Raw genomic sequence first — 20,924 nt, 5'->3', positions numbered from 1 at the left:
GTTCTTTCTCCATATGGGTTTCTCCACTGGCAAGATGGGAATGACAGTTTGCATCTGTTTCTGCAGCTCTACCACACTCCCTGCTCTCTGCAGCAACCACCCACCACCCACTGCTGCTTCCCATGGGTGGCTGGAGTGTTTCCTCCTGCCCTTCTCCATATCACTGATGGAGGTCCCTATTTTGCATGGCTTTGACACAAAAACTGACAGCAGTGATGAGGGCAGTGCTAACCATGAGTTTGCTTCATCATTTATGCAGCCCTCAGGTGTCCTGGCTACCCTAGGCTTTTTGAAAGTCCTATGGAAATTATGAAATTCATCAAAATAAATTAGAATGAGGATCAGTGGTGATGAACCTCAATATCTGGACTTCCCCTGGTAACTGCTTTTTATAAATACTATCACCACATGCAAATGCAACTACAAACATGTGGTGAGCTGCCTGCCATGAAACAACAGAAAAGGAGTTCCCTGATTATCCCCATCATTTAATACTACGCTACTTTGCTAACTTTGAAGACATTTCAAAGCATCGTCCAGCTTGTCCTTACCCTAGTTCTTTAGGTCTGGAAGTGTCCTTAACCCTAGAGCCCTCAGTCTGCCACCGCTGTTGTGGATAAAAAATTATTTATATGTATATTTGGAGAGAATTATTTAGAAGGACCATTCCCAAACAGTCAGGTTGGACCTAATATCAGTATAAGTGTGCTGAACTGGGACCAAGGTATTTTTATTTTTCCGGCCTAGAGATGCAAAGTACACTATGCTTTTCCCCCCAAAAGCCCCAAAAGCTACAAGAAACTTGCATCTCTCCAATCAGAGACATCATGACTATCTAAACTACATCTGATTGGCCTCTTTAAAATCTTAGGATCCATATAATGCCCCCCCCTTTTTTTTATTCTTTAGTTTACAGAATAAACTGATAAGCTAGGAAAATACATGCATTATGCCATGTATTCTGAAAGTGCTCTAGTAGCTAGAGATATTAATAGACACAAGCATAGGCTGAGATAAATTATGAAATCATTTTCCTTTTGCTAGTAAAAATAAGTAAATTACATATCATTTAGAAAGTGATATAGAAACAAACTGCATAATCTACAGAAAATAAGAACAAAATGCTCATTGAAGCAAAGCTTATTTATCACTTTATCTTGCAACCTGAACAGTACATGCTTAATCTATTTAATTACAGGAACAGAAAAATAGCAGAGAAATATGCACACATAACAGCAATGTTTCCAGTCCTACCTTGGTCGTGACAATGCACAGACAATCCATTCTGTAAGTCTCCACGGGAGTGTATGTAAATCATAAAAACAAATCAGCAAGGGTGAGGAAAAGCTTTTGAACAGCATGAACAGAACCGGAGGCTTGAATCTGCACAGCCTGCTTTTCCAAGTGGGGCCCTCATAAGAAACTCGAGTCCTCCTCCACAGTGCTAAAGGCAGTCATGATGCTCACAGGGATCAGAAAACCCACTAGAAATCATCTCAAGCAAAACTTCCAGGTGGCTTATCAGGCTTGATTGCTGCATTGTTCAATCTGTGATCGAAATATTCTGTTGAATGGTATGCAGCCTTCTAAATGGGAAGATGAGAACCACAACAAGCACAAAAGAGCAAAAGAATCACATTTCAGCCCTAGCTCTCGTTTCACAATTCTGATCTGCTGTTTCAGTATACCCATAAGATTTCCTTTGCCAAGTCTCGATCTCTCTCTCCCTCTCTCTCTCTCTCTCAATCTCTCTCCCTCTCGCTCTCTCCTTCCCTGTCTTTTTTCCTCTCCCCCCCTCTCGCTCGCTCTCTCCCTCCTCTTTCCTACTAACTCTGAGCAAGCACAACACACACAACTATCGGGCCCATCTATCAAAGCGCTGTCACTTTGCTGCCAAAACAAATGCTTTGGGTTGTAAGGGATTTTTATTAAGAGCATGATTCCTACAAACGCATATCACTTGAAATGCATGATTGAAACATTAAGGTGTGTGCGAGAGCTCATGCGTCACATCTACGATCACTCACAATTACTAGGTCAGATTCAGATTCAGGAAGTGAATATAAATAACAGCTGGATAAGGCAAACTTTCAGAAAGTCTAACAGAAAATAATCAGTAAGGGGTAAAAAAAAAGGAATTGCATATTTACACATGCATGCAGGTCTGTGAAGCCCAACAGTGATATAATCATAGTTTACTATCCACAGGAAAAAAAAAAAAAAAAACAAAACCAACCAAACCATATTATTATTCAAAGCTATGTAAGTGCACCTTTTTTTCCTCCACTTACGAAAAAAATATCAAAGTTTTAATTAAAAGAAAGCAACACCAAATAACTGAGCTTAAGCACTCCTTAGGTTCTCTCCCAAACTTTTTATGCATCTTTGACAGATCCACAGACTTAATAAATTTATCTCATGTTCCCTAGACTCTTTAGCCCCCAAAGCCCTACCTTTCTTGCAGTGATGCTGGTGCAGAGCTTGCCTTTCAGGTGTCTTACATGAATCATTCTGAGTTAGAAAGCTTGCTGTCGGCTCTTAAAGTCTTCCCTCTCTTACAGATAGAGGAAGAAAGAGAGAAGAAAGAAGAGAGAGAGTGAAAGAGACACAGAGGGGAAAGATATGTAAAATGAAAGCTGTGGCCAAAGAGAGAGGAAAATCAATGCTCCTATTCACTGGAAAAAAAAAATACAGCCAACTGGACTGTTGACAGCAACAAGAGGAAACGTCTAGACACCCATACATTACAATTCACCTTTTCAACACACTGGACAGCACAATCTCCCCTGGGTGCTTTGCTGAAGATCTCTCATTTTCACTCAGAGCTAAAATATGTTTTCAATAAAATAAGTCTTTCCAAGAACATAAAAAGATTTTTAAGAGTCATCTCTCTTCTATAAATTGCTCAGGTTATAACCCTAATATTCTTGCGATTGCTAAAGCAGCAAGAGGCTCAGTAAATGACACACATTATTTTGCCAAAATGAGGTCACTGCTACCAAAGTTACAAAACCCATAGTGAATCAGATATGTGGTCAGAGAGCAAACAACCCTCCCCCAACTATTAAAGTTTTCATGGATGTAACATCTTAAAGAGCAAGTCTCCAGAGCACTTACAAGTGTGTCTAAAACTTTAACTAGCTCAGAGCAACCACATGTGCACAAAACAAACCTGACTTGTGTTTATGGACTGCATTCGAACCTGCATGTTTTCTCCCTACTTAGGTTTAGTCCAGTGGACAAATGTTCAGACAAGTTTATTAAACTACAGATTTTATGAAACAAAGAACTTTTCAAACATCCTTGAAGTAAGACCAAATTAACCATCTACTTAAGAACAAATTAAGCCATTAAGATCGTCTAACCTGAGCCATACTTATGCGCTAAACATGATAGGGTAAAAGGGAATTCAGCCAACTTTAAAATCAGGAGATATTTTAACGCTTACATGTAAAGCAACAACAGTTTGGTCTCTCCTGATTGGTAAATTGAAGCTAATCTAGTAAGGTGTGAAATATATCCATACATATACTTACCTAATGACTTGGCTGTAAAATTTCATATCATACTCAAAACTGGCATAAGAGAATATATTTTGAAATTACTCTCCAAATGCATGTTCTGTAAACTCTTCTACTTGCAAGCAACTCTACTCCTGTGAGCTGGTCCCACTGGATTCATGATCCTATTTACAGTTTATATGAAAATCAGAGGGTTTGAGCCCACTGAGGATGTTTATGTGAACGACATGACTTGCCTGGGAAAAGCAGGCTCCAACAGCATACCTAAAAGTTTCCTTTTGCACTCCACCAATTTTTGAGTGTCATCTTCCTCCGTCAAATGCACCAATGAGCATTTAACAGTACAGGGTTTACCCGTGTGCTTATCAAGCTCACTGCACCATTGAGGTGCATGGCCTCTGAAATATTGCCACCTACTTGACAGAGTCAGGGCTGCAGTGTGCAAACAGACGACTGTCAACGGGTCTCCAGCATTTCTCCTAAGGATATAGTACCTCATTTTCACTAACTACCCATCCCACCACCCCCCCACAAAAGAGGTTAGGCTGCTTCATTTTCATGCTCCAACTAGATGTTTTTTCCACTCATTTTCTTCCCCCGTGTATATGATTTTCAAATCCTTGGCACTGCTTTACCCTTCATTAGCAACATCTCCTTCTGCTCTAATTTCTGCAGGTCATATTGCCACTTAGTTCTATTTTTTTCCCCTGCTTTTCCAGACTTTGTGTTATCTGTACATATGATCATGACTGGAATATACCATGGAAAGGCTTGACCCAAAAACAAATCAAATTGAAAAGCAGCCATCTGGGGTGAAAAGAGGTGGTTTATAATTGCTTGTAGTTGACTTAGATGGTCAAAAATAACCTCTGTGATGAGTTCTGATTTTCGGGAAGCCTTAATACAGGAAGAATTACAACTATGTCCCACTGTGATCTCAGTGGCTCTGTGGACCACCATGTGAAAATCACTTACCCAGGTGACTGCTTCCTTCTCCTCTAATTTTAGCAAGAATTCTACCTTAAAGTCATACAGAAACAAACAATATGAGATGAATGGGTGAAATATGATGGTCTGTATAATGCAGTACTTTAGACTAGACAATTTAATGCTCTTTTCTGGCATTAAAATCTTCACTGTATTCAGGTACTTCCACTTGGATGACCAAAGCACAGGGTTTAATTAGGCAGTTATATTTAGAACCCGAGTCTGTAACATCCAGCTGAACCAAATATTTGTGAAAGTAAGCTTCTGTAAAAATTAAATGCAATAGGAAGGATTCCAAAATATTTTTTTAAATTTTTCATGGCATACCTTTTTAAGCATTTCTTAAGTTCTTTTGAAATCCAAATACTATAGAGCAAAAACTACAGAGAAAAAACGATTCTTTAAGAGAAAAGCAAAAATGGCTTCACTGCTATCTCTAATTCAGGCAGCAGAAATTAAGAAAAACAAGAATACTACGTCTCCAGGTTAGACACTAAGAAAGGAGACATCTAGCAGACTGCTAACACAGCATTAGCAATGTCAGCATCTTGCAAAATTTAGCCAGTGGCTATTTAGAGCTCTGTGCACCTACACAGAGAACGCATAAACACACACATCCTCTTATAAATGTGGAGAAAGATTTATTTACTCCTAAACAATCTTAAATTGTATACTATGGACTACTCATTGGTGGTATTAAATCACTAGTCTTTCACAAGCAGTTATACTCTTTCTTCTATATTGTACCCAAATAAGCTACAAATAAATACTTTCCTGATTGCACCTCTTCTAAGAAGGCAATTGATGTATTCGTGAAGTTATAACTTTATAGTCAGAGCTCATTTATGGTACTTGAGTCCAGTTCCAGCTAGGTTGTTGTGCATCACAATTGGTTAGTTACTAGGTTAACACTGGCATGCAAGTTATATGAGTAATTATATGCTACAAAGGAAAAATCTCATGAGAGAGCCTCTTTTTAGGACTGTTTGGTGCTACATGAGAAAAACAAACAAATAAACAAACAAACAGAAAACAAAAACCAACACAAAAATGAAAAACAACTAACGCAGTTAGGAGCTATATTACAGATGAAATGGTGAAATGCTAGAATAAATCCTTCTTCAGCCAAGAAGAGAAGTTAATACAAATTTCAGAAGGCGTGAAGTACAGTATACCTTAGCTGCTAAGAATTTTAATTCAGTTCCCAGACTGAACCAGAAGCCCATGAGTGCTGGTGTTAATTTAAAGATCAAAACATTAGCAATTCTACCCCTCCTGACTTTAGCAGCCCTAACGGCAGCAGCTCTGCAACTGGCCTCAGGCCCATGTGAGATTCAGTCAGAAGCTATAACAACAGCCATTGCCTTCTTCCATGCATAGCAAATTTCATCGCTTTTTAGCACAATCGATGGTGGCACCCTGACCAACTTCCCTGGCTGGTAGCTTTATCAGAAAAATCAAAAAAAAGCATTTTCTTCTCCATGGGGAAGAACAGATCTCATCGCTCTGAGCCTTGCAGATAAATGTGAAATGGGTGCAGGGGTAAGTAAAGGCAAGACAGGCATCTGTCCTCCTTAGTCACGAGGACTCTGCATTCAAGCGGCCACAGTGGACCCAGGTTCAACAGCCACAGAAAAGTTTTTCTGCTTCATGGCTGTGGAGTGGGTACCCTCTCCTCCCACTCCAAAGCACATGTCCAGCTTACCACTCTTTTATTGAGAATGTGAGAGCTTATAGCAATTTAGCCAAGCACTGTCCCACCACCGAAAAGCAAGAAAATAAAAGCTATTTCTGGGGGTGGGGGAGTTGTTAATAGATAACATGCACTTTGAAGGCCCTATTTGCTGAGGGCCTTCTTGTAATACCTGACCCTTGGCTGCTGCAGCCAGTGGTGTGTAAAGTCATTTGCCTTTGAGGGCGCTCAGTGGAAGAGCAAAGTGATTGCCTGCCTTCCTCTCCAGAAGTCAATGTAATCAAAGGATCACAGAATAACTGACAATTGGAAGGACCTGAGGAGGTCTTTGCTCCAACCTCCCGCTTAAAGATGTTTCAGCAGTGAGGTCTGATCGGGTTATTCAGTCGATTAGACAGTCTGCTTTTGAAGATCTCCAAAGATAGAGACCATACAACCTCTCTCGTATTCTCATTCCCACAAACTCACTGGCTTACACGCCTATGAGAAGAGGGAGAGGCAAGCTGTAAACAGAATAGGACTTGTAGTCTTAGGAAATGCACATAGATAAACACAGGGCGCAGGACAGAGAATGGGGAGAGAGCCTTGAGCCATCCTATAGCTCTGGAGGGCCTTGGAGGAGCTAGACATTTGCAAGCTCTGCAACATTCATTAATTTAAAACTTATGTCTCTTGTTTCATGTACCTATTATTTCCCATACAAAGTCATAATTGTTTTTTCTTGCTTCCCACAAATCCCTTATTCAGAATGAAACAGAAGTGCTTCAGTTACAAACACACCACTGGCTTCGTGTGGGCTGGGATGCTCTGCAATAGAAACACACGATAATCAAGGGCAATATGTCCTGAAGTGGCTCTCAGCTCTCAAGACCTGCAGTGAATGAAGAGTTCATTTTCATTCTTGAGCATTCTGCCTGGGGAAATAAATCTAACAACCAATTGATCATCAGCACCTGAAAAGCTCCGTTGCATATGTTTAAATGTGTACCCAGTCCTACATAACTATGTGTCACTGCCACAGCAGTATGCCACTGACACTCAAGCACAGTCGCTCAAAAAAGAGACCAGAAAAAAGTATTTTTTCAAGTGAACTGACACGCTAAACCACAAGGTCCAGGAAATGAAAACAAAACATCTGCTATCTGCCATCCCATGGTACTGGGAACTGAAGAAAATACCACTCACAGCTCTGAATGTCTTAGAGTTCGGCAACAGAACTGCCAATTTTGAGCGTTTACTTTCACGTACTTCAAGCTGAAAAGCTACAAACAGCATGAAAATGGAGTATGTAGAATTGCCGATGGAAAAACACCGAGTTCAGAAGTTCACAGTACTATGACTCTCAGTAAGGAACATGGCACATTGTTCAGTTGTGCACTCATATTGGAAATGTGAAAATTAGCAGACCTCACATGATTTCTACAATGTCTTCATGGATATAATATATTTAGGGCATATATCGAGCTTATGATAATTCCTTGCTTTGGAGAAATAATTTCCTTCATAAAATACAGAAGCAGCTTTCAATAAGTATACATGGTTTTATATTTCAACTCCCAACCAGCACCATGGTTCTATACGGTACAAAAGTTTTCTGATCAACTGGGAACACAGTAACACAAGAAACTCAGAAAGTTATGCTAAACAATTAGTTTTTTAGGTCTCGGAAAGTCAATGAAGAGAGAAATTGAGCTAGAAAACTAAACAAAGCCCATGGAAAAGCCTTAGAGAAGACAAATAATCCGCAAGTTTCCACTGTTAGAAACAATTTTCACTGAAGTCTACAAGGTATCACATAAGCACCCCAACTCAGTTAATATCTGTTTTCTTTTCATCGTGTTTCCAGCTTGCTAACTTTAGAAGAAAACTTAATAATTTTCTTTCACTTCAAAAAGAAAAAATACACAATGACTTAAAGGCTGAAACTCCACATAATAATCCCTTAGCCCAAGAGAATTGTTTCAGCCAAGTTGTGAACCTATGAAAACAGTGGAAATATTATAATAAAATACTTATAACTTCACCATTGCAAGCATCAAGACTGTTACAAAGAGCAGTGTAGCATACTTTTACCACAGCCACCAAGTCACATTGCTTCTTGTATTGTTCACTGTAGTTTTGCGGTAGTTATCATTAGACAGCCTATACAAAAATCATCACTTTGCTGATACTTACATTCTTCCATACTGACTCCAGACCAAAAATAAACTACAACACTGAGAGACTGAAAGCACCCTGAATAAAATGTACTAACTCTGCAACACCTTGGACATTGAAATGAAAACATCTTGAGATCAGCAGTCCCCTAGAAGCATCACTGATATTAACATCTTTTCTCACATAAAAATAAAATATAAATCCTGCCTAGAACAGCATAAAATGCACAGAGCTAGTAACACATAGCAATAAAACGGAGTCATAAGCCTCATTTAAAGGCAGTAATGTGCACATAGTCATCAAGCAGCAAAAAAATTACAGCAGGATCTCAAATTCAATATAATCTACTCATTTCACCTCCAACAATACTCAACTAAATAAAGATTTCATCCTCCGTCATGAAAGAGTAGACCTTACCTTTGTCTTCATGTCTACCACATAATTTTCAAATGTCTGGTTCTCCTTATTATCTTCACCAAATTGTTCAGATCCTTTTGATCCATTGGAAGCTGCAGACTAAATAGGAGGGAAAAAATCAAATAAAGTAGCTGAGATGTGTACTGTAATTTCATTACACTTAAATGTGAAGATTAGCATGCACATATAAAAGAATAGCCTGAATTCAGATAAATATCAGGTTTCTTCTACATAAGATTTTCACCTGGGTGTTTTGTGATGCAAAAATTTCTGTATTTAACCTTACAGATACTCTCATGGAAGTCTGTGGAAGCCTTAATAGGCTAAATCTACAAGATTATGCTTATCATAATCTCTAGTTGAGTTCAGAAGGTGTCCAAGGTGCTCTGCAGCTCCCAGCATCAGAATACAGAAGTAAGGAAGGAAATCAGTGCCCTGCCAAAAAGTCCCATGAACAGTAATGGGATTCTCACTTGGAGTAGCTGCAGGAACAGATCTCCTTGCAGGACCAACTAAATTACCTGGTTTGTTTTCTTATTTCTAATCCATGACACTTCTTATAAGTGACATATTTTTAAAGGGTTTCATACTTGTGTAGTAGCCATATTTGCAAATCTTTTAAATTCAAATGCTTTTCTTGTCACTTTCCTTCATTAACATAGATTTCAGTCTCACATTGCTTACAGAAAACCCTCATAAAACACACAGTATTTTTTCAAATAATATCTTTAATAGGAGACACAGTAAAAGGTTATATTTGGGGTTTCAGTTTTCCTGCTGGATATCTAATATGCTATTGTAGTTTTTTTATTAAGACAATAATTGTTATAAAGACATCCCTGTTTACAATGCTCTGCCCTGCAAAAATGTGCTTGAAGAGTTCACTTTTAAATGAAACATGATGACTGCCACAGACCTCAGAAAATTTTTGGACACTTTGCAAGAGCACAAATAGGAAAGCAGAGTAAATTCAAACAGAGTACAATCTCTTGTATCTGTCAGCGCTGAGCGTCATAGACTCAGTGAGTGATTTAGAACCACCGTTTTTTAGCCTGTGCAACAGCACCGCAGTCAATTTTAACACAACATGCAAGAAATTGCTAGAATTTTGAGTAGTCCAACCACTGCCAGCACAACTTGGAAAACAACAAGCCAGTGCCACAGCAACAGTCAAATCATATCCACATGTGCAAATGTTCTCTCCCGTAATACTAGATTGTTTATTTAGGGCTCTGTCCAGCAAAAGACTGAATGCTGGCACCAATCCAGCCAACTTCTTAGACACATGCTATTAACTTCACTGGAACCAATGGTAAAGTCTTGTGCTTCAGTTAAGAATGTGTTTAAATGATGGATCAGGCCCAGCAGCTCAGCACTACATGGGGCTACGCACGCAGGATTCCATGCATGGCCCCCTAATGTTTTTGCTTCTCTAACACACTCAGTCACAGAGTTCCCTCAGTCCCCTCAGCCACTCCTCAAAAGACTTGTTCTCCAGCTCCTTCACCAGTTTCGTTGCCCTTCTCTGGACACGCTCCAGCCCCTCAGTGTCTGTCCTGTAGTGAGGGGCCCAAACTGATAACAGTATTTGAGGTGCAGCCTCACTAGTGCCAAATACAGGTGCAGAATCACTTCCCTGGCCCTGCTGGCCACACTGTTTCCGATACAAACCAGGATGCCATTGGCCTTCTTGACCACAATGCTGATTCATATTTAGTTGGTTGCCAACCAGCACCCCCAGGTCCTTCTCTGCCGGGCAGCTTTCTAGCCACCTTTCTCCAAGTCTGTAGCGCTGCAAGGGTTTGTAGCATCCAAAGTAAAGGACCCTGCACTTGGCCTCGTTAAGCCTTATACTATTGGTCTCAGTCCAGTTTGTTTATATTTTACAATTTCTCTCCCTCAAATTTTTCACCATTATCTGACCCCAATAATTTGAAAGAACATAAAACAATGTCATAAGATGCCATGAAACATTTCAGTTGTTTTCCTTAGGGAAATGGGTTACAGATTAATTGTGAAGAGCAGAAAACCAAGGACATTAGGAGGATACAAACAGCTCAAGAGGAATTGTAAAAAATATATAAACTCTCTCTGTTCCAGCGTAATAAGGTTCAATAAGCATTAGCAGAATAATACATGGTTCCCAAACTTGAACAAAGTATACATTAACAATCCATCTGAAAACTAAGTCAGTTAACCTTGTGTTAAGAAATAAATGGTACTGTATAATGCAAGAGTCAAAAAGGATACTTGCTGTGTGTTGTGATAGATTTATCAAATATTCTTGACTTACATGCAATTCTCCCTTTAGAGGCTAACCAAAAGCCAACACTGTCTCAAATTATTTGTATACTTCATGTCCAAAAGCTGCCTGCTCCTGTGAAATCAGCATTTTAGCAGCACCTCATTATTCCTGAACTGTGCAGGTCACCATGGGGAGCATGCAGACTGGCAGCCTCGGGGCCACGCGTTACAAATGAGTGGGGCATGTGCATCATGCTTGCACCTCCACGTAGGAGGTTCTGGAAATAATGGCTTCAAGTCTGAATTAAAACCATTAAGCAGAGTCTAAACTTTTATCAGAGCCCTGCATCTAGAGGGCTGGTAGCTAGTAAAACTCGGTCTTCCACTTTTAAAAGAATGTGTGAGTGTCTTTCTCATTATGCAGACTTACAGCGCTGTTTACATCTTCATCAATAAAATAGTAATCACATTAGTAATCTTGTTAATTTTATCTAACTTCAACAGTGCTCAGCAAAGCTTTCCTATGGATGTGTGTAACATATCATCCCTGTAGTTTATTAGCACATGCGCCATCGTCACAGTCAATTGTCAACAAAATTCTTGTTACCTTTTTGCCAAAATGCACAGTTATGAACTATGAAAGACCTGTCACTGGTTCTACTTTCAGCTGGCAGTATGTTCCAGTTCATGTCTGAGCCAGCAACCAGTCAGAAGGAGCACCTACCCTCACAGGCAATTATGGTATATGGAGTTTCCAAGAGTTCCTGCAGGAGGTCTTCCTATAGCAGCCAAACTCTCTAACAGTGGATGAATTCTCCAGTCTATTGTATGGCTCCAGAATTTATACCTAATATATAAACGTGAGGTACTTGCAGCCATCCACAACAGTTGCCACATGTTTACTTCTTGGAGTGAGGCCTGATATTGGGAATATATAAAATACTTTTAAAAAATAAACAGAGAATCTTAGAATTATAGAGTGGTTTGGGTTGGAAAGGACATTAAAGATCATCTAGTTCCAACACCCCCACTATGGACAGAGACACCTTCCACTGGATCAGGTTGCCAAAGCCTCATCCAACCTAACCTTGGACACCACCAGAAATGGAGTATCCATTAATGTTATTCTGCTCTTGGTTGTTGCTGCCAGGACTCTGAATTTATTTACAGACATAACTGTATGGGATCTTTTCTAGGGTATATATACTACTTTGTGGCTAGAAAATGCTGATCAGTTTTGCAAAGGGACCAGGAGCACCGGAGGGAATGTGGGGGAGCTACAGCCCACGAGCCAAAATAAATTTGCAACTGCCTTAGGGTTCAGAGAGCTAACGTACCTTCTCCTACAGCTGGCAGCCTAGGGTTGCTCTCCTGTGTGCTTTCAGAGAGAGAAATTCAAAACACAAGCTGATCTGAGACCTCTTTTGGCGTTTTGTATCAAGAATTGGTAGCTCTGCTCCAGTCCCATGAGAGCTCCATAGATAAATGCCAGCTTGCCCCAAATGACTTACAATAAGAGAGGAAAGGTATAAAAACATCAGTGATCTTTAACTTTTGGATGCCAATATCTGTCAGGAAATCTATCATCTTAGTAATTAAATGCTCCCAGGAATGTATAGTGCCGAGAGATACTGCTTTTATTTAATTAACTTTTTTGAAAGTAAGCATTCTAAAAAAATCATTAGAATATCTTAAAAGCCATAGGGAGAAAGTAAAATATAGCATGACATATGCTGGAATTATCCATTTTACAGGACATTGATGTAAATTAATTCATTTAGCAGCTATGCTGGAGTAGGGAGCAACCTGAGCTGAACTGAGATGCACAGCAGGATACTGATACTAGCAAAGAACACAGCACACCTCTACACCAGGGTATAGACAACCTCGCTCACACTCTGCTCAAGCCATGTGTGAACTAAAACTGGACACGTTCATCCTTTGCAAGTGCCAGAAACAGCAAGAACACCTTCTGTGTCTGTGATCCTTCCACCTTTTTGCTGTACCTAGGCAGAGTTGACAGCTCCCCCAACTGTACCGTGAGCATCTCAATTTTGGCTCCTGCTGCTGATACTCTTGGACAACAAAAAATAAAGTTGCACATTTTTGAACAGTTTGTGGGAGAAAAAGCATTTTTGGGGACTCAAAGAGTTTTTCCTGCAGTTACACGCAGAGAAATAATCCTAGAAACCAGAAGATGTGCTTTCCTTTTTCTATATCCTTCTAGTCTTATTTCTATGCCTCTTGTAGTTCTTATTACGGGAAGAAATGTCATTCAGCAAATTTTTTTGGCAGGAATTAACTTTAACCCATATCACAGATGACTGAAAACTCAGACAATCCCAGAGCAGGAATGCTAGAAACTAAAATCAGAAATATAATCCCACAGAAGCCAGGCAGAGTTTCATTTCCTTCAGCTGGGCCCAAATTTCTGTCCAGAAATAATATAGCAGAGCTCTCTTCTTCTCCACAAAATCCTTTAAAAAATAAAGTTCTAATTAAGTGTTTCTGAAGCCCTTTAGAAATGGTTCAGTATCCACAGCTGAATGATTTAGTCGTCAGAAAGGATTTTATTTCTATTTCTACATTGGGTTTTCTGGTTCGTTGTTTGAAGGCATCAAGGTTTGCTCCACATCACATCGCATTAGCTCAGTCTTTGCAGCTGTCTCAAGTCAGAGTGATGTTGCAGATTGCTACAAGGACTCGTGGCTTAGCCCTGTAAGAATGTCACCATCGTCCCTTTTGCACCAGTCTTCCAAATATGAGAAGTAAATGTAAATGGAGAAAAGAAAAATATACATTTGGGCACTGATTCTACTGTACGAATCACATCACAAGTGTTCGATTTTTTTTTAAGTTATTGCATTTGGAAGTGAGCACAAATATCATAATAATATTTATTTTACCCTGTGATTTTTATGATTCCACTTCAGCTAAAATGGATTCAACCTTTCAGAAGATTTTATGACAGACTTAAAGAGTGTTAGAGCTCAGGAACAATTATGTGGCTGCTGGCTTGTGTTTCAGAAAGGTCAGGATCTGATTCAATGCTGCTCCACCCTCCCGAAAGCAAGTCTTGCTTGCAGTGTGATTCTGGATGTCAGAATGTCACTAGTGAACTTTGCATTTGCTTGTCCTGAATACAGACTTGACCTCCTGTCTAACAGCTGTCGTTCAAGCTACCAGTTACTCAGTAGTCGCTTTGTCTAGGCTAACACAAAGCCTATACTCAAACCCAATCTCCCTAATTGTGATAGAATCATAGAATCATAGACTCATAGAATCATAGAATCATAGAATCATAGAACGGTTTATGTTGGAAGGCACCTTAAGACCATCCAGTTCCAACCCTTTTACCATGGGCAGGGACACCATCCACTGCACCAGGTTGCTCAGAGCCCCATCCAACCTAATCCTGAATGTTTCCAGTGATGAGGCCTCTATTATTTTCCTGGGCAGCCTGTTTCAGTATTTCACCAGCCTCATTATTAAAACTGTCTTCCTTATATCCAGTCTAAATCTACCCTTCCTTAGTTTAAAACTATTACCTCTCATCCTACCCCTACACTCCCTGACAAAAAGCTCCTGCCCAGCTTTTCTGTAGGTCCCTTTTAAGTATTGGAAGGCTGCTATAAGGTCTTCCCAGAGCCGCCTTCTCCAAGTTAAACAACCCCATGTCTCTCAGCTTATCTGCATATTGGAGATGCTTCATCCCTCTGATCATCTTCATGGCCTCCACTAGACACACTCCAACAGCTCCATGTCCTTCCTGTGCTAAGGGCTCCAGAACTGGGCACAGTACTCCAAGTGGGGTCTCACCAGACTGGAGTAGAGGGCCAGAATCACCTCCCCTGGCCACACTTCTTTTGATGCAGCCCAGGATACAGTTGTCCTTCTGGGCTGCAAGTACACCTTGTTGGGTCCTGTCTGTTGGCTCAAGATTATCCATATATTCCATAGTAAGGCAGTTGCACTGTGACTCTGGTCTAGGGCAAGACAACTGAATTTCTTGTCAAGAACTTCAGGCAGAGAGGAGACACTAGCCCATGCTTCATCTTTCCTACTCCCAGACAGAGAGTTCAGGTGAAGCTGGCTAGATTCAGTTGGGCCTTCAAACTCAAGCCTAGTGACTTACCAGAAGACACACCCAGGAGCTTCATCTTGCTAATCCAGGCTCCATCTCCAGTGTCACTCATGCAGAGCTTTAGTTTCAAGCTAGGGTGCAAACCAAGGCATTCTGTGTGTCTCCAGTTTAGAGCGTCACTAAGGTCACACAGTGGTGGACTCAGTCAAGGGCGATGGTTCATGCATCACCTTCTAGTGGAAGGTGTCAGGGAGGCTGGAACTATATGATCTTTAAGGTCCCTTCCAAACCATTTGATGATTCTATGATTCTATGCACTGTGGAAAGACCGTAGCACTGTGCAGCAATCAGAGTCCTTGCAAGCACAAGCCTTAAATGGATCCGTTGCTCAGGTACAGTCCCTCTCCTGCTGAGACTTGGTACATCAAATACTGGTGGTTGGAAGGATCTAGGGACCGGCTGCATGTGGCAAAAAGGAAAACTGCGCAAAAAGAACCCTGCTGCAAGGATGAAAAGACAAATGATGCACAGTTACACTGTATGAGAAAGAGACTAAAAACATGAGACTAGACAATTGGTTACAGTTTGTTTTTCAGCAAAGACCCGCCCTTGCTGTAGCTAGACAGCTCTTCACCTAAAAACTAGAAAATTAACTCAAGTAGGGCTGACTTCTAACCCTGGTAGACAATTTTCCAAAGCAGTCTCAGCAACAGGGCTACCAAAAAAACACAGGGCAAATTCAGACTCCTCTGTACATGAGAATGAATGAGATAAAAACTGTAATCAAATAAATGCATCTCCCTAAGCTCAGCAGGCTTCGGTCAGATCCTCATGCTCATTCTTCCCATTCTTTACCTTTCAGCTACTGGTCTGCACTTTGCTGGGCATAAAATAGATGAAATATGAAGAGTAATTTGGGATATTAAAGATCTATTTCTTTCAAATAAAGCAGAAGCTATTACTGAATTCTCCTGAAGGCTGGAGGAAAAGGACTAGAAAATTTAAAAGGCTGAACATAATTAATGAATACTCATTTAGAATTGGCTATCATACAACACTTTGAAAGCTAAATTTACAGCTGAAGAGGGCACGCTGTATGTAGCAACAAGTTCTGGAAGGAGCTCCATGTGCACTGTGTCAAGCTCAGGGGAAAGCTAAGGGATGTGGTTGTAGGGAGGTCCCTTCAGGCGTGAAGCGAGGACACCTGCCAAAAGCCCCTCCGAGCAGAAAGGTCAGCTGCAGTAAGGTTAACATTTTAAAGCACATGGTTTCATTCCAGTTGTGCCCATCTGCATACATTTTATTCATTAGCTTCAGTGCAGTTTCTTCTTATTTAAGCTTGTACTAGTGAAATCACAATTTGCCTGGAAAATACAAGCAGACCACAGCTGGAAACAAATGCAAACACTTGGAAACAGAAAACAGAAAGTAAGTCATTAATTGTAAGAGACAACATGACTAATGATTTTAAATTAAATAATATTTTCATGATATTTTAATTAGCAGGGATAATGTTTATTTTACTTACATAGAAGTTCTAGATACATAAATTCCATCCTACATATTTCAGTTGCCATAACAACTTGATACATTTATTCTCTTGTGCCATTTTTTATTGCATCAGTGCTGCTTTTTTTTATAAACAACTAAAAAAAAAGCCCAACTGCTTTGGTTGCTACAATAACACAATATTTTTAATTGTTCTTTTCACATTTAGTTCTTCTTGAAACCAATATACTTTCTCTCCCTAAAGATGTTCATAGCACAGTGTGGGAATTTCACTACCAGTTCCAGGGCTCTGTGCTGACTTTGCCAGAAATCCCAAAGATATATACAGCCCTTTAACTTGAATTGCTACTTCAGTGGTCCCCCTTAGGACACTAGTCATATGGCTTGAGATCAAGATCTCAAGAAGAGATCTACACAGTAATTCTCCCATGAAAACCAGAAATAAATTAAATGAGCACTAGATTCTTCACATAGGTGCCTAGCTATAGTAGATTTGAGACAGCAGTGGCAGCAAACATAGCTGCAGAGATGCAAAACATCCAAATAAATCACTGCAGTGCTCTCCAGGTCAGGAGGTTATTACAGACCATTTTTCACATTTCATACACACTAGTGTAGCACATGATAAGCTAGACTTCACTTTCATCCAGGAACAGAACTGATTCCTAAACTCTTGGGGTCTCCAAGGAGTTAGCTCAAATCTTCTCACAAGTCAAGACAATGAAATGGCAATGCAATGGGAGAAACATAGAGGGTGAGGATGGCCTTTCTTCTCTCCATCTCCAAGTAGCTGTGCAGTGTAGCAGAGCCTTCTGTTGACCATTCAGCCTTCTCAGCTCTGCACCCCTGCAAATGAACCCATTTCATTTAAATTGCTATTACCTAACTGCTGATATTGCACTTCTATCCATTTCCCTTTAACAACCATAATGAGAAAGACTCTATTAACAGATAACAATTGTATTATGTGGCAAGATGAGGAAATGCTTGGCAACCATTGTTCCACACACCTGGCATGGAGTGACCTCAAATTAGAGCTAATACGGCATTTATGAATGTAAGATTAGAGTTTTTGATGGAAAAGAACTAACGCAATGGCTCCTGTGCACTGCCTTGTCCTTTGCAGGCAGCTCTTCATTTACTGCTAATTATAATAACTTCTACTTTGGTCAGGAGAGCTATGATGATTTCTTTCAGAGGACTGTATCCCTCTTAGTTCTTAGGAGAACAAGAATGTGTGCATGTTTTACCACGCACAGTTTAGGATAAGCTCTATATCTGTATGTTTGCTACAATAAGCATCATGTCTCTGTTTCCAATCATACTATTCCGGACTATAAAGAATGCATGTGATATGTTAGAGTAAGAGAAAATATATGTATAATAGAACTATAACAACTCCAAACAGGAGAAACACCCAACAGCGCTAGGTCCTGCATGATAACCTTGTAGAAAATACATTTAAATAAGAAGCCACTAGATAACGTGGTTGATTTCTGATATATCTCATGATGTACTGCAGGTCCATAGCAAATCCGAGAATAGAATCCGGTCTCCTGTCTCCATCACTGGCCCACACAGTCTCTTCCTATTTACACACACTTCCAGAAAAATTACAGTGCAGGAAACTACCCACATTTCACTTGAGATGAAATTTTGTGCCTGTTCTTGCCAGCAATGGTGAATTTCAGTCAGTCTACTCAATAGCAGTAATAAAAACAGTCCTATTTTGAGAACAGGACTGATATGTCATAGAATTATACTTAGGAAGTATTTTTTTATGCTAATGCAAGAATGTAAAGCCAGTATTAAAGAGAAAAAGAAAAAGGAAAAGAAGAAAAAGAAAAAAACAGAAAAAACACAAACCCATGAGCTAAAAACCCTGGTGAATATTGTGAAGACTTTTACTTCTCAAGATAGTTTTGCTTGAAGCATCCTAAACCTTGGTCTAGAAAAATATTTGTTTCAACCAGAGCCATAGGGAGGGGAAGTTAGCAGTGGCTGTCATTACAATAGCAGCCTGCCTTGCTAAGTCATGGCTGCTGAGCTACACCATCGTATATACTCATGCTGACATGAAAAACACTGCAGCTAAACAAAACCTTTGGCAAAACACAGTGCCATTTCTCTTCATTCAGCTTCCCTCCTACAGAGCATTACAAAATGCATTGCACAGATATATAAAAAATGAAAGGACTCAAAAGGTAAGTTAAGTGGAATGACTCAGGTCATTAAACTGTAGAATACGTCATCACACTCCCTAAATGTTGATAAACATACAGCGATGTGAAATGAAAGGGAAAACAAACATTCCCTAAATACTTTGCAGAAGGTTGGAGCACCACGGATCTGCCAGACAATTTCCTTTGTGATTACTGTCATGAGCTAAATGCTAGATAAGAGGCTGACACTGCCTAATGGAGAGATGGCAGAAATCTGTGCTTTCATATGAGGGCTCCAATAACTATTAATGCTAGCTACTGATCAAGGCTAAATAAAAATTATGGACCGTACAGGGATTTCAGTTTCTGTGAGCTTGTGACTGCAGAAGCACAGGAGTGTAAGGGCAGCTGCAGCTGCATTAAATAAACATCACTGTCAACTGCATTGTCAGAAAAGGAGCAAATTTGCCAGGTGATGGGTGGTATGAAGGAACTCTCCTAGTCCATTAAATGCTCCTGCCATGCATACTACTTTACGTAGCCCAAATGGTTCATGTATGTCCCCCTTGTGTTCCTACAGGGACTAAGAATTCTCCAGAATTGCCCTCTGAAGTTGATATTTCTTTACTTGAGAAACAGTGCCCTTGTCACAGCTCACTGACAGCAAGGTCCAGATGACACTATCAGAAGGGAAGCCTGGATGAGGCAATAAATTCAGTCTCACAAAAACTGTCTCTGACTCTGCAACACCTCACATTAAAGCTTGAAATGTGTCTAGGCAACTTAGATACATCTTTCCAGTTTCTGTAGGGATCTATCTATTAATACCTCTGTGGTGGCTACCTTGGGTAGAGATGTACGTACAGGCTTGGAGGAATGCCAGATGAAAAACTTATCCTAAAATATATTCACTATTGATGAGTATTTGCTTAAAACATCCTGAATCACCTTAATGTACCAGTTACTCTACAACCTCATTTCTCATTAGCAGGGACTCAAATTCCAACTCTGGTTGTATTCAGAATCTTCAAAAAACCCACTGATGTTTGCTAATGTCAACAGCACACAGCTCTGTATGCTATTTGTTATATGTAGTCCATTATTTACAACCTGTTGCATAATTACCACCAGGTTAACAACACATTTCACTAGATTATAAACAAAGCTAAAGTAAGGCAAGATCATCTTTTTGAAGCTTTTTTTGTGCAGTGCTTATGAAAACAGGATTCACAAGAGGCCACCCTAAAAGAGATGGGAAATTCTAATATTGGATACTGGCAAAAATTTCAGTTTCAGACAAATATCTGCAATCAGTGATGTCATTTCGCAGTTGGGAAACACCGCAATGACTGTTTTCTGAGCTATAGTTAACTAAGAATTTTCTTCCATATATTTGTGACCAACAACCTGATCACGATTCACAGAGACAATAAATCTCTTTGCTGTCTTTTGGCTGGGCTGGAACAAAACACTATCAAGCTGGGCAAAAAGTCTCTTGTTCTCCCAGGTTTACTACAATTTGAACAGAATGCTGCAGCATCTCCCTCTGCTCATCACTGAGCAAGGACATCACATCAGTTCTCCTCTCTCTGCATGGCTTTACATAAAACAGCATAAATACAGGGAGGTTTTTGGTTCTTGTCCAAGAGTAAAACAACCATCACAAATTGGAAGAAAAGAGTAATTTATGATAGTTCTCATGCTCAAAGGTAACAGAAGTGTCTACCATTAGTGAAAAGGCATGTGTGACTGTATGCACACTCCCTAGGTGGGAAAAAATGTAATGAATTCAACTAAGAAATAAAGTGATATTGGTGATATTGAATTAAGAAACAGTATTACCACCCAAAACTGTAGAAGATGGGCTGTTTCAGGCAACAACATCCTGAACACTGAAAGCTCTAGTTGCAGGATAGCTGCTGATCTAGCAAAGATACCATTGCGTACCCTGAGAGCATTTACTTTCAAAAAAGTACAAGTTATCCCAGATAAAGAATACTGGTTACATAAGTGGAGGCATATGACTGTCATGTATCTTCTTGCTCCTTTGGAAAAGTTGTCTGCTTTGTTATCTCTGTTTTTCTATAAACTACCACAACACAAAAAAATGTATGAGAGAAGACTGCAACAATGAATTGAACACCAGTGTT

The 20,924-nt window shown here is 39.9% G+C and overlaps 1 protein-coding gene across 19 annotated transcripts in view; it reads right to left on the bottom strand.

Annotated features, from left to right (window-relative positions):
* DLG2 (discs large MAGUK scaffold protein 2) overlaps nt 1–20,924 on the bottom strand; it is a 1,074,248-nt gene that overhangs the window by 908,653 nt on the left and 144,671 nt on the right. For 13 of the 19 annotated variants that reach the window (XM_054071916.1, XM_054072001.1, XM_054072006.1 and 10 more), the window contains one exon: nt 8,776–8,874. In XM_054071916.1, the coding sequence (XP_053927891.1) occupies nt 8,776–8,874 (99 nt within the window). Of the gene's footprint in view, nt 1–1,254; nt 1,764–8,775; nt 8,875–20,924 lie in introns of those variants that run through there. The other 6 variants (XM_054072067.1, XM_054072080.1, XM_054072061.1 and 3 more) reach the window with 3 other exon arrangements.

Source organism: Cuculus canorus, chromosome 1 (assembly GCF_017976375.1).
Source record: "Cuculus canorus isolate bCucCan1 chromosome 1, bCucCan1.pri, whole genome shotgun sequence".
In the NCBI taxonomy this organism is placed as follows: Eukaryota; Metazoa; Chordata; class Aves; order Cuculiformes; family Cuculidae; genus Cuculus; species Cuculus canorus.
Note: the sequence above shows the minus strand (reverse complement) of the source record. Positions and strands in the feature narration are given on the sequence as shown.